The sequence below is a fragment of the Pelodiscus sinensis genome, chromosome 2 (assembly GCF_049634645.1).
Source record: "Pelodiscus sinensis isolate JC-2024 chromosome 2, ASM4963464v1, whole genome shotgun sequence".
Taxonomy (NCBI): Eukaryota; Metazoa; Chordata; order Testudines; family Trionychidae; genus Pelodiscus; species Pelodiscus sinensis.
Window position 1 is genome coordinate 199,787,835 of NC_134712.1, and position 14,356 is coordinate 199,802,190.

General features: G+C 41.2%; 1 protein-coding gene across 2 annotated transcripts in view; it reads left to right on the top strand.

Moving 5' to 3' along the window:
• Positions 1-14,356, top strand: part of RAPGEF5 (Rap guanine nucleotide exchange factor 5) — a 216,196-nt gene that overhangs the window by 90,232 nt on the left and 111,608 nt on the right. For both annotated transcript variants that reach the window (XM_075922221.1, XM_075922220.1), the window contains exon 9: positions 5,430-5,555. In XM_075922221.1, coding sequence (XP_075778336.1) covers positions 5,430-5,555 — 126 coding nt within the window. The remainder of the gene's footprint in view (positions 1-5,429; positions 5,556-14,356) is intronic.

Consider the following 14,356-nt stretch of genomic DNA (forward strand, 5'->3'; position numbering starts at 1 on the left):
TTTAAATAAAAGAACAGTAATTCATAAGCTATCTATTGTTCCCTTTTGGCTATTATTTGGAACTCAGTGATGTAATCCTTTGAAATTGCTTATGTGAACAAATACTGCTTTTATGGTATAGGTAATGAGATCAGGTATAGAGTTATTTTTTTTCTGATCTCACTTTGCTCACACACATAAGAAAGGGATAATTATTCTATTTTAATCCATTGAGAAAAGGTTGGAAATTTGGCAGATTTTCTTCTTCCACATGGACAAAGTGGGATCAATTGTCTCTTCAGGAATAAATTTTGACTTGATTGGGAATTACATAGATATTTCAGAGAGCACAATTCGGCACACTGTGAATTAAACTCTTTATTTGGATAATTTAAAGTCGTTGTTTATCTTTAATGTTAAAATGTGCATACAATGCACATGTGTGTTAATGTCTGTTGTCTGTTTTCTGTATGGTCTCTAAACATATTTGTGGAAGAGAAACCACACTGTTAATTAACAAATTGAGTGAATATTAATGGATTAGTGTTGGGTGCTACACTTAGCAGAATTAAACAATTGCTTAGTGCCCATCGCTGCTCAAAGGGACCCCCTATTTACTTTTTTAGTATTTGTTAGTTCCTGCTTAGCACTCCCAGTGTTCTTTTTAAGGCTTCTGGTAGGCAAACACCAGCTCTGGAAGGGATTAATAGAATTACTCCCTCAATTTTTAAAGTTATTTTTTTAATTAATTCCAAGGGTTTGTGACGTGCTGAAGGTCAAAAAACATTTGTTGACTCATTGAGGGGACAGTGCATTTATATTGTGCCCTTTACTAAAAATGTTCAGTGTGCATCTTTTAAAAAGTGGAAGTCCAATCCGAGTGAGGTATATAGAAAGGAACATAAACACTGCCAAATTAAGTCTAAAAATGCAATAAGAAAAGCCCAAAAAGATTTTGAGGAACAGCTAGCCAAAAACTCAAAAAGTAATAGCAAAATGTTTAAGTACATTTGAAGCAGGAGGCCTGCTAAAAAACCAGTGGGGCCCCTGGACGATCAAGATACAAAAGGAGAAATCAAGGACGATAAAGCCATTGCGGAGAGACTAAATGATTTCTTTGCTTCAGTCTTCATGGCTGAGGATGTTAGGGAGATTTCCAAACCTGCACCATCCTCTGTGGGTGATGAATCTGAGGAACTGTCCTGGATTGAAGTGTCATTAGAGGAGGTTTTAGAACAAATTGAAAAACTTAACAGTAACAAATCACTGGGACCGGATGGCATTCACCCAAAGGTTCTGAAAGAACTCAAATGTGAAATTGCGGAACTATTAACTGTGGTTTGTAACCTATCCTTTAAATCAGCTTCTGTACCAAGGGACTGGAAGATAGCTAACATAACGCCAATATTTAAAAAGGGCTCTAGAGGCGACCCTGGCAATTACAGCCCGGAAAGTCTAACGTCAGTATTGGGCAAATTAGTTGAAACAATAGTAAAGAATAAAATTGTCAGACATGTAGAAGAACATAATTTGTTGGGCAAAAGTCAGCATGATTTCTGTAAAGGGAAATCATGTCTTACTAATCTGTTAGAGTTCTTTGAAATGGGTAATGGATAAGGGGGATCCAGTAGATAGAGTATACTTAGATTTCCAGAAAGTCTTTGACAAGGTCCCTCATCAAAGGCTCTTGTGTAAATTAGGTTGTCATGGGTTAAGAGGGAAGATCCTTTCATGGATTGAGAACTGGTTAAAAGACAGGAAACAAAGGGTAGGAATAAATGGTAAATTTTCAGAATGGGGAGGGTTAACTAGTGGTGTTCCCCAAGGGTCAGTCCTAGGACCAATCCTATTCAACTTATTCATAAATGATTTAGAGAAAGGGGTAAGCAGTGAGGTGGCAAAGTTTGTGGACGATACTAAACTGTTCAAGATAGTCAAGACCAAAACAGACTGTGAAGAACTTCAGAAAGATCTCACCTAACTGAGTGATTGGGCAACAAAATGTCAAATGAAATTTAATGTGGATAAGTGTAAAGTAATGCACATTGGAAAAAATAACCCCAACTATAAATACAATATGATCGGGGCTAATTTAGCTACAACTAATCAGGAAAGAGATCTTGGCGTTATCATGGATAGTTCTCTGAAGACGTCCACGCAGTGTGCAGCGGCAGTCTAAAAAGCAAATAGGATGTTAGGAATTATTAAAAAAGGGATAGAAAATAAGACTAAGAATATCTTACTGCTCCTATATAAAACTATGGTACGTGCACATCTTGAATACTGTGTATAGATAGGGTTGCCTCACCTCAGAAAAGATATTTTGGCCTTGGAAAGGGTTCAGAAAAGGACAACTAAAATGATTAGGGGTTTGGAACGGGTCCCATATGAGGAGAGGCTAAAGAGACTGGGACTTTTCAGTTTAGAAAAGAGGAGACTGAGGGGGGATATGGTTGAAGTATATAAAATCATGAGTGGTGTGGAGAGGGTGAATAAAGAAAAGTTATTTACTTGTTCCCATAATATAAGAACTAGAGGACACCAAATGAAATTAATGGGTAGCAGGTTTAAAACTAATAAAAGAAAGTTCTTCTTCACAGAGCCAACCTATGGAACTCCTTGCAAGAGGAGGCTGTGAATGCTAGGACTATAACAGAATTTAAAAAGAGCTAGACAAATTCATGGAGGGTAGGTCCATAAAAGGCTATTAGCTGGAGGTAAGGAATGGTGTCCCTGGCCTCTGTTTGTCAAAGGCTGGAAATGGATGGCAGGAGACAAATCACTTTCTCATTGTATTCGGTCCACCCCTTCTGGGGCATCTGGTATTGGCCACTGTCGGGAGACAGGATACTGGGCTAGATGAACCTTTGGTCTGATCCAGTATTACCATTGTTATGTTCATAGACATTTTAAATATAGTTTTTTTTTTTATTGTGGGCCCTTCTGGTGATTTCATTTGTTGGAATGGAACATAGAAGGCATGGAGAGACTACCTTTAAGGCAGTCCAGTTTGAATCTTACATGGATTTATACAGGGTGATCAACAGCCTTTCAGATACACCGGGAATGTGCTGCCTGAGGCTCCAGCCACACCACTGGTGCAGTAGAGGCAGCAGCCGGGAACCCTGGGTCCTTTTGAATTGCTGGGCCTGGAGAAAAAGTGGATTTATAGGTCACTTTTAATTGTACCTAGTTTGGAAGCCAATGTGGACTATGGAGCATAGATGTCCAGAGGTCCATCAAATCTGCAGATGGGAAAGGCATTTCAGCAGTGGTGAAATCCACTTTCAGGATGAAAGATCCAAGTCATCTTGACAAAAGTAGATGGGGGGGGGGAAAAACACTCGTCTGCTGCTGCTACTTTCTTACAAAAGTATAACCATGAAATCAATAGAATCCTTAGGTTGTACACCTTGGTCTCAACAGGAAGAGTGAACCAAAAGGGTAGATGGTACCTCCATTGACTCCCACTGATGTTTCCTCGAGCCAGACAATGTAAATTCCATTTGGTCTAGTCTGAAGTTCAGACAGACCACTCCAATCAAGGTCCTAATCTTAGCAGCCACTGGAAGCTATGAGATGGCATTGTCCATCTCAGATGAAAAGAGACATGCAGCTTGGAGTCCTAAGCAGATTGATAGCACTGCAAGCTTAGCCCCTCACTACCTGCTCCAAGGACCCCGCAAATATATAGTACAAAAGATGAGCTGTTCTTATGAGTCCATTTTTAAAGTGGGACATTCCTTGTGTTTAAAAGTAACCTCCCAGGAAACTTTAAATCTCCATCTTCTTTATATTCTATGAGAAGGCTAGTGAAGAATGGCTAGTGTTTTGGGGTTTTTTTGGGGGGCGGGGGAGGTGGAGGAGGGAGAGCCCTTTGGGTTGTTACAACTTAAGTGATGAATTTTTAATGGGCATCATTTTGTCCTAAATGTTCTTTTAGGCGCTGGAGTATTGACACAATCATATAGAAATCAGATATTTATATAGTCTGAATATAAATCTCTTCCTCCTCAGTTTATCAGCTTCCCATTTCTCATAGCAAAATGCAGGACAATGTAGCACTTTAAAGACTAACAAGATGGTTTATTAGATGATGAGCTTTCGTGGGCCAGACATTTCTCTTATTTCTTGTGATACTATAGTTTTCCTAGTTCTACATATGTCAGAGATTTAGATAAACTGAATTTACACACGAGAGAGGACAGGGTGTGTGTGCAGATTTTGTGTTTAAACCCTTCCTTCCGCACTGTACAGCTCTTTCAGGCTGCCTTTATACAGTGTAAAAAGGGCAGAAGCTCTTTTTCCTTCCCTCCCCACAACCTCCTGTCTTTGCACATCCTCTCCCTGAACCTGCCAAGGTTCATGCTGATATCCATCAGGAAACATCTGGGCTAATAAAGGTCCTGCAACGTCATCCAGCCTGGTCTCAATTACTCAAGTAAAGTCAGAGGGTTTGTTTGTGATCAAATCATGGATGATGACAGAACCTGATTAGTCACTGATTTTGCAGTAAGCAACATATACATAGAGGAGAGTCAATATCAAATAATATTTTACATTAAGAGCTCAGGTGAGTTTTCAGGGTGTCTATGAGTATGAAATCTTGGTGGCACAGTATGTCTAGGCTTTCATCATTATTAATTATTTGAATTATCGTAGTATCATAGACCAGAACCCTATTGTGGTAGGTGCTGTACAAACACAACAAAAAACATATACTTAAATTGTAAGTTCTCTGAGGCACAAGATATTTGCCATTTTTACAAACAGATAGCAATGCTGTAGTCTAAAAATACCATCAATATAAATACCATTGTAGCTATCAGCTAGAGTAACTAGTAGTATTTTATCTTCAAAATAATTGTCATCTAGTGCTAGTTTTAGTGTGTGCCACACTGTCTGTCTTAAACAGGATGGAAGAATTAATGAATACACCATATATACCTTTTTATAATGGAATTAATTTTGTGTAACTTTCTTTTAAATGCTCTAGCTTATGTATGTAAAGAAGTGGTAGGATTTGAAAAATGGGAGGTTCTGCTATGTTATTTTTAGGAATGATTCTATTCCATCCCTTTTTCCAGAACTCTTCCTGGCTAACTTTCCCAGGAGTTTTTAACCTCTTGCTATGGTTCTCTTATGTAACAGGAAATAGGTTGACAGGAACAAATAAAACACAAGCATATCAGTCACATACAATAGCAGTTGATTTAGCTAGCCCTGCCTTCAATCTCCTAATGTAGATACGGAGGGTAAATCAGCGGTGCCTGAGAACTTTTTGTGCTGTTTCCCAAGAAGCAACTATTTTATTTCACTTCAGCAAAAAGCTCAGAATTACAGTGAACATGATACAAAAGATGTACTTATTGTAAAGTTAAATTTGTGGCAGTGTCATGTCCTGGGATTGTGGATTTAAGTATTTATTTGCTCTTTCTCCAACTCTCAAGGCAGGGGTTTTGTGCAAGCTTCAGGAAAGAGATGACATTGGACGGATTGAACTAGTCCAGAGGCTGGCAAGGGAAAACTGTCAATTTTTGCAGGCAGAAAGAAAAGAACCAGAAAAGACGGAACAAGTAAGACATTTTTCATTTGTTTGTTTGGAAGGGGAAGGAGAGATGCTTTCTACTTCATTATAAACTTAAAATAAACAAATATGTATTTTAGTTTTCACTATAAACTGAGCTATAGCTGTTCTGTCCTGTCAAATGAGCCTCCTTCAAGTTCACAAAATTAAAATGGAATAAGATTTGTATATATAGTAATACGAGTAACAACTGATAAATCTTGTTAGCTCATAGCAAGTATAAAGCAATTCTTCAGTAAGGGCAGCGATTTCAGAGTATGTTTTCTGACAAAATGTTGGTCATTTTTGTGAAATTCTTTTCTTTTAAAGATATGTTTCTCAGATTATTTTAAGAGCATGTGTCTGAGTACCAGAATGAATATTATTCTGCTTCTGTAATATTTTGGCAGAAAATATTAATAAGAACTATCCAACATAAATTATAATTGATGGGTTTAATTAGGGTGTTTTTATGGTTTCTTTTTTATTGTTGTTGTGTATTCACCAAAGTTACTTTGACTCAACCAAAGAAAATAGTAATCTGCTGCTCCCAGGTTCTAAAAGCATTTATTCAAATGATAACTTTAGACTGAGAATGCATTAAAATACTACCTGGTTTGCAGATGGCACCATGTAACCATTTTATGTTCCTGCTACAAATTGTTTGTTTTAGTTTTTGTTTCATGGGAAATACTGTTTTTGGTCATATACTAATTTAAAACTTATAAAGAAGAGGGGAGAGATAACACAACACTCTTGAATCCTGAAATGCATGTGTGTGTCTCTCCGATTTTATTTACTCTGTAGTACAAAGAGGCTTCTACTTAAGCAGAGTGATTTTTCTGATCCCTCACAAAAAGTCAGTCAACACTAATGTATGGATTCTACAAAGCAAAAAGTATAGATGAAATCTTACTGGAGAATGTGATGACTTTTTTCTTGACGTTAAATATGTAATTATACTAAAGAGCATACCCAAGGGAGGACAGCAATTAGCCAGGATCAAATTGAACTGATCTTGGTGCATTATAGGTATCTGACATAATTTAAATATCTTTAAACTATATTAGCAAAACACAAATGAATGTTTAGGAGTTTATGAAAGTACAAATTTGTACCACTAAAGGTTTATAATTGGGATTTTAGGATTATGCAGCAAGAGAACAGGTTTAAGGACCAGATACTTTTTGATAATGATATTGCAGAACTTCAGTGGTATCTTGGCTGCTGATTTGGCCATTCTGTTGACATAGGCTGACAGCTGTGTCCACTGTTGTACTGGAGTCTGTGATTTCCCTGCACAGCAGGGAACACAGTTCTAAAAGTGGAAAGGAGTGTAAGTGCTTCCCTTTTCTTAACTCTTTATTCTTTGGAAATTTTTTTGCTTATCTTGCTGATGCTGCCATATTTTAGCAGAGTGTCTGCTTCAGTTCCTTGAGAGACGGCAGCCTGTATTCATGTCCTGTAGTACCATTCTGTGCAGTTATTGGGCGGGGAGTACACACTGCATAATGGGAAGAATTGTACTTCAGGGTATGTCTACACTGCAATATAAAGCTCACACATGGCCTGTGCCAGCTGACTTCATTGTGGTGTAGGCATTCAGGCTCAGGCTGCCAGCTGAGCTTTGGGGACCTCCCACTTCGCAGCATCCTAGAGCCCAGGTTCCAGCCTGAGCCCAAATGTGTACACTGCAATTAAAGAGCTTCTTAATCTGAGCCTCATGAGCCTGAGTCAATTTGCATGGGCCAGCCAAAGGTATTTAACTGCAGTGTAAAAATACCTTCAGAGACCACACTCCTCCAGACACACAGTTTACCCTCTTCTTCCCCTTGCTCCAGAGATGCGAATTTTGTGTTTCACTGCTGGCCTGGATGAGCTACTACTTATGACAATAGTGACGTTTTCTCAGTTGTGCTGGCTGTCATATTAAGGGCTAAGTCAAGGCTGCGGTTATGCCCGTTCCTTGACTATGTACTTTGGCTTGGCAGAATAAGTGGTGATAGTGCCCACTTGCTCCTTTGTGCCCAGACCTAAGGTCTACATAGCTCATGTAGAGGGGTAAGGGCCTTTCTCACTTCCCTTTGTAAGATATCATCTAAGGAATCATCTAGCCAATAGGTTTTAATGGGACTGCTCACCAAGTAAAGGATAACTTCATGTGCTTAAGGATGATTAGAATCTAGCCCTATGTATGATTACATTATAGAAAGCTATGGCAAATGAGCTGGTGTAGGGTTTTGCCTAGTCTCTGTTTTTATTTGAAATATTAAAGAAATAGCATTCATCTGGACGTGGTGTTCTTTCAAAGCAATGTGTATAAAATAGCAGGTGCTTAGAAATGCATCCTAATGGGTAACCATATAGACACTAAAGTTGAGGGAATTAATTTTTCTATTTAGCATTGTTCTGTGTTCTCAACAAGACACCATTTTCTTTGTAAGTATCACTGCAATGAATTTTCACATAGCCTTCTTTCCTGCAGTGCTCAACAGTATCTTCATGGATGATCTGCCCTCCTGAAATGAAATGTTATATCTGAAATGCATATACGGTCTTTCCATGCGCTTCTTCCAACACTTTTTATTGCATTCCTTTAGCAGACAATTAACTATAATAGCCTGGCTCTAAATTAATCTTTAAGCAGAAATTGCATTGGTTAGCAGAACTGTATGTTTTAATGAAACTTTGAGAGTAACTTTTTGAATTTGTTCCTAAAGATACTTTGTTATGTTGCTGGTAGAAAATAAACTGTTTCTAAGAAGTTCTAACTTTAAGGATTTTTTGCCTTGTGTGGAATTTTTGATCTGAATGGAATCCTAATTAATTATCCTATAGGCAGATACACAGACAAGAGAACTTTTAATACAATTAAAAATTTAAATATAGACACCTTGAGTAAAAGGAAGCTAATAAAACAGTAATCTTTTTAGATTTCACATAGAGTAAATATTCAAAGGTCAGGAAATCTGGAGTGAAGCTTCCCTAGGCTACTTTCATTGACTCCATCTCACCAGTTATGATACCTCTTATGGAGATATCATAAGATTAAAACAACCTTGGAATTTGCAATATCATTCACAGCAAACGTTAAGATAATATATCCTAGATGTGTGTTACTACTTATGTATTTTCTTCTCGGAAAGAGGAGGCTCGGAGGTTTTTTTTAGTGACTATGGTAGCCCACCAAATGTGGCCTCTTTGTCTAGGGTTATCAAGATGATGTAAATCTGATCTGCATTTGGAGAGCAGGATCCATGATTCATATTTGAAATGTGGATAATATATAAATATAATGGAGTTTCTGATCTGTCTACAAATGGTTGAATGTGAGGTAGATTGGGTTTTCTGGAGAACCAGAGATTGTTCTGTCTGCTTGTTTTATGGCAGGTAAGATGTTAGAGTCTGTGATCTAGCCTACAATGAGATGAAGTGTGGAAGGGTTTCGGGTTGTGGTCTGAACTGGTAAATATGAGAACGAAATTTCTGACCCATATCAAGCAAGTAGCCAGGAGGAGGGGTATGGTGTGGACACTATGCGACAGCTGTGTGGAAGGGAACGTGGAACTCTGGAACTATTATTGACAATATAAGAACATACAGACAGTCCCCGACTTACGCGGATCCGACTTATGTCGGATCCGCACTTACAAACGGGGCTTTCTCGCCCCGGAGCTCACAGGCAGCGGTCCCGCCACCTCGACCTCCAGGGCGAGAAAAGCAACCGGCAGCGCCCCAGCTGCTCTGCCCCAGGGTCCACAACAAAAGCCTGGTCTGCTGGGGGAGGGGGGGGGGCACACTAGCTGCACCCCCCCCCTCCCAGCAGAGCAGGGACACCGGGAGCAAAGCCGCAGCGGTGGCGGGGTCCCGCGCCTCTGAGGCTTTGCCAGAGCAAAGCCTAAGAGGCGCAGCACCCCACTGCCGCTGCGGCTTTGCTCCCCATGTCCCTGGTCTGCTGGGGGGGGGGTGTGTGTGTGTGCAGATAGTGTGCCCCCCCCAGCAGACCAGGCTTTTGTTGTGGACCCTGGGGCAGAGCAGCTGGGGCGCTGCCGGTTGGTCCCGCAGCGCCACTCTGGGCACTACTGGACCAACCCGGCAGCACCCCAGCTGCTCTGCCCCAGGCGTCCTGATTCAGCCACTGCTGGTCAGTTTCAGCAGCGGCTGAATCAGGACACCTGGGGCAGAGCAGCTGGGGTGCTGCTGGGTTGGTCCAGTAGCGCCGAGGAGCGGCGCTGCTGGAGCAACCCAGCAGCACCCCAGCTGCTCTGCCCCAGGTGTCCCCAAGTCAGCCGCTGCTGAAACTGACCAGGGGCTGACTACAGGCAGCCCGAGGCAGAGTTGCTCTGCCCCGGGCTTCCTGGAATGAGCCGCTGATCAGTTTCAGCAGCAGCTGACTTGGGGGATGCTTGGGGTTCTTAAGTTGAATCTGTATGTAAGTCAGAACTGGCGGTCAGTTTCAGCAGCGGCTGAATCTGGACGCCAGTTCCGACTTGCATACAGATTCAACTTAAGAACAAACCTACAGTCCCTGTCTTGTACGTAACCCGGGGACTGCCTGTATTAAGGGTGTGTGTGTGTGTGTGTGTGTAAGTCTAAATTCCCACACTAATGTATGTTTAGTCATTTTCAGTTATAATATTCTAATGAGGTTGTCTGTGTCTGTCCAATTTTAACTCTCAATTAAACTTTACATTTGTAAGCTTCCTTAGTGTGGGGTTTTTTCACTGATGAATGACCATGAAGGCTTTATATATAAAACATCATGCTGACTAAGTATTTTATGAACAACATTTTGTAAAATATGTAATGTAATGATATTTACAGTCCTATAGATAAAACTAAACAACATATATTGCTATCAAATTCCTACTCATTAATGTGTTAGAATAAAAGATGTTATTAGTGAACTCCATCTAGCATATGATTGCTTCAGTACTAGTTTTTTTCTGAGTAAGATAGAGTGGATTATACTGATTAAATGTATGAAATAGTGGCATGCTCTACCCCATGACATTCAATAAAAAACGTGTTTTGGAAGTAAATAAAATACATTAATAAGATATTCCATTCAATCCTGAGAGGTACATGTGTACATCAATTAATATAGTGCAATAAGACCACTAAAATGCTTTCACAAGTGAATGAAATTTGGCTAGTCCATTAAGTATTAATATTATAGAACAAACATTTATCAGATAGAATATGGTCCTTTGAGGAAAACACTTATAATATTTGGAAATCTTGCTTTTCTGTGCATCTTTATCATCATCTTTTGGCTAACACAATTGCAAGCTGGCAATTTTTAATAATATTTTGTAAGTATAGGCAGTCCCCGAGTTACGCGGATCCGACTTATGTCGGATCCATACTTACGAACGGGGCTTTTCTCGCCCCGGAGGATGCGGGCGGCGGGACCACCCAGACGCGCCGAGGTCCTGCCGCCCGTGTACTCTGGGGCGAGAAAAGCTGCTCCGCGTCTCCCTGGTCTGCTGGGGGGAGGCCTCCAGCACACCAGGGAGATGCGGAGCAAAGCCGCGAAAGATGCGGGCGGCGGGACCGCCCAGACGCGCCGCTGTCCTGCTGCCCAGGTCCTCCGCATCTCCCTGGTCTGCTGGGGGACCCAGCAGACCAGGGAGACGCAGAACAAAGCCGCGGAGGGACCGCTCAGGCGCGCCGCGGTCCCGCCCGGGTCCTCTGCGACTTTGCTCCATGTCAGACCCGGGCGCTGGCACTGTGGTGCATCTCGGTCCCGCCGCCCGTGTCTCCATGGTCTACTGGGAGGGGGCGCAGCTAGTGCACCCCTCCTCCCCCCCTGCAGACCAGGCTTTTGTCGCGGACGCCTGTGGTAGAGCAGGTGGGGCGCTGCCGGTTGGTCCCGGGGCGCCGCTCCTCGGCGCTACTGGACCAACCCGGCAGCACCCCAGCTGCTCTGCCCCAGGCGTCCCCAAGTCAGCCGCTGCTGAAACTGACCAGCGGCTGACTACAGGAAGCCCGAGGCAGAGTTGCTCTGCCCCGGGCTTCCTGGAATCAGCCGCTGATCAGTTTCAGCAGCAGCTGACTTGGGGACACCTGGGGTAGAGCACCTGGGGTGCTGCCAGGTTGGTCCCCGCAGCGCTGAGGTGCGGCGCTGCGGAGACATACCGGGCAGCGCCCCAGCTGCTCTCTCCCAGGCGTCCAGATTGAGCTGCTGTTGAAACTGATCAGCAGCTGATTCCAGGAAGCCCGGGGCAGAGAAACTCTGTAGTCAGCCTGTAGTCAGCCGCTGGTCAGTTTCAGCAGCGGCTGAATCTGGACGCCAGTTCCGACTTAAGTACAAATTCGACTTAAGTACAAACCTACAGTCCCTATCTTGTACGTAACCCGGAGACTGCCTGTAGATAGCACCGCCACACTAATGGAAATTTAGAATCGACTATGCTTAGACTTAGATGTTCATAATTTTATATCATTTAAACACCACCTCATATCAACAAAATCAGCTGAAGAAAAATATTTACCTTGAGAGAGAATAAATCTGGAAAGAGTTACTGAACAGTTCAGCCATAAAAATGACACTGCTTTTTCAAATTATAGTTAACTTATTGTTGGCATCAATTATAGAATAGAATGTAGATTTTTATACCTAAATTTACCATCTACAGCTTTATAGTCTAGAGTTGTTAGGTACATTTGGAAGAAATATTTTGAACTAACATTTTATTCATTATATGTCTTATAATTGTTTTTAAACAATTACATCTTCTGCCCAATGGGTGTACTCAGGATAGGGGGTTTGGTCAGCTTTAATCTGCTCAAATCTCTTCATAAGACATATTTCCAATATTTAATTTAAGCAAAATACTGAATTAATTAGCTGAAATTTTTACTTATAGTCATCCTTAAGAGAAAACACAAGTTAATTATATTGTCTTACAATGGCTGTATGCTACCTTAATGAAACCGAAAAGATTACTCAAAATATCTGAAAATGTTTTTATGGAATAATCTGGGGTAACTATCCCTCTCATCAAGTTAGTAAATTCATGGAGGTTGGTCAATTGCGTGTATGTTAATGCAAGTTAACATTAATGTTCACCAATAATACATACACAGTTCTCCAGTCTGTTCATACTAAATAAAGAAATATTACTTTCTATCAGTGCTAAATATTTCCCAAACTATCCAATTTGTCTTCTCAGAGTGAGATTGTTTTAATACTGGATTTTAATGTAGAACCTAGAAAAATGGTATGAAAATGTATGAAAACCTTCTTTGAATTCCATGTGTATAATAAATATAGTAACCACCAAGACAGATATTTGTTTTATTGTTTTAATCCTGGTTATTAGCCAGGTTAAGGAGGAAAAGTAGAGCTATGTTTTTAAAACCACAACATATTTACAGTGATTTAGTTAATTGACATGGAATTATCCATAAAAAAAGTTTTAAAGCAGCATTTTCATTAATAAGACAGATAATTTGCTCACTAAAATATGTTAGTGTTTGGACTGAAGGCATGAAAGGTTTGACAAAAAAAAGATTAACAATGTAGGACTTCAAGGTTACTTAATACTTGGTGATTTCCTTTAAAAACTCCCAGATATGACACAATAGGATGGATTCAGAATGCTCCCTTCAGTCCACCTGTCCACCTACAAATGAACTAAAATGAATGTCTTAGTATGGGTGTTTCTAAACTACATCCCTCTGTCGGCAGGGACATTGCTATTGCAAATGAAGTGGGGATTTAAATATCCCGCGCTTCATTTGAATAGAAATGGTCGCCACTTTTTGCTGCCGCGGCACTTTGCCAGCAAAAAGCAGCAGTCTAGAAGGGGATCGGTCGACAAGAAAAGCCTTTTCCGACCGATCCCTTATGCCTCGTGAAATGAGGTTTGCAGGATCGGTTGGAAAAGGCTTTCCTTGTCAACTGATCCCTGTCTAGACTGCTGCTTTTTCTCGGCAAAGTGCCGCCTTGGCAAAAAGTGGTGGCCATTTCTATTCAAATAAAGCACGGGATATTTAAATCTCCACTTCATTTGCAATAGCGATGTGCCTAATCTACATCCCTCTGTCAGCAGAGGGATGTAGTTTAGACACAGCCTACATATCCAGAGGTATCTGTTCATGTAACGAAGCAGTAGCCTTGCATTTATGTAGAACTTAATTGCCCTTCAGTTAACAGTAGACTATTGGAAATTCTCATTAAAATAATGGCTTAGAATGACATCCACATACAACCAGTGAACTTGATGTGTGCTTCAGCTTCAGAAAGTCACTTTGCAAAATAGAGAGTTATTGTGTCCATTCTGCCTGTGATGGCTACATTAAGGGAATCAGGTCAGATTAATCATTCACTGGAGTCTACAAAATCGAAAGTCTGCCCTTCCCTGTCCCCTATCCAGGGCTTTCTGCTGCTCCTCTCCAAGTTAGCTTCCTGTTTGGGCCTCCTTGCTGCTCTCTGGACTTGTTGCTGGTCTTGAGGCTGTCACAGAACAAGTCCTGTGGACTGGAGGAATGTAGGCTGTTGGAAGTGAGGCAAGGCCTTCGGGGTAAGTTCTGATGCAGGAGCTACTCCCATAGCAGCAGCAACATCAGCTGCCCCATTGTCAACTCCACTTTGACCCTGATGCCTCTCCATCATGATGTGGGGGTGGCAGATGAGGCCTGATTTGAGTGAGTGGTGTTGCAACCTTGTGCAGAGGGATAAAACATCATTCAGCTTGGTTCTCTCCATGGGTTGGCCCTTACTACCTAGTTAACCTAATTGTTAATCCAGACCTGAGGGGTGAGTTTAATTGCTAATATATGACTTTTGGCTCCCATAATTAT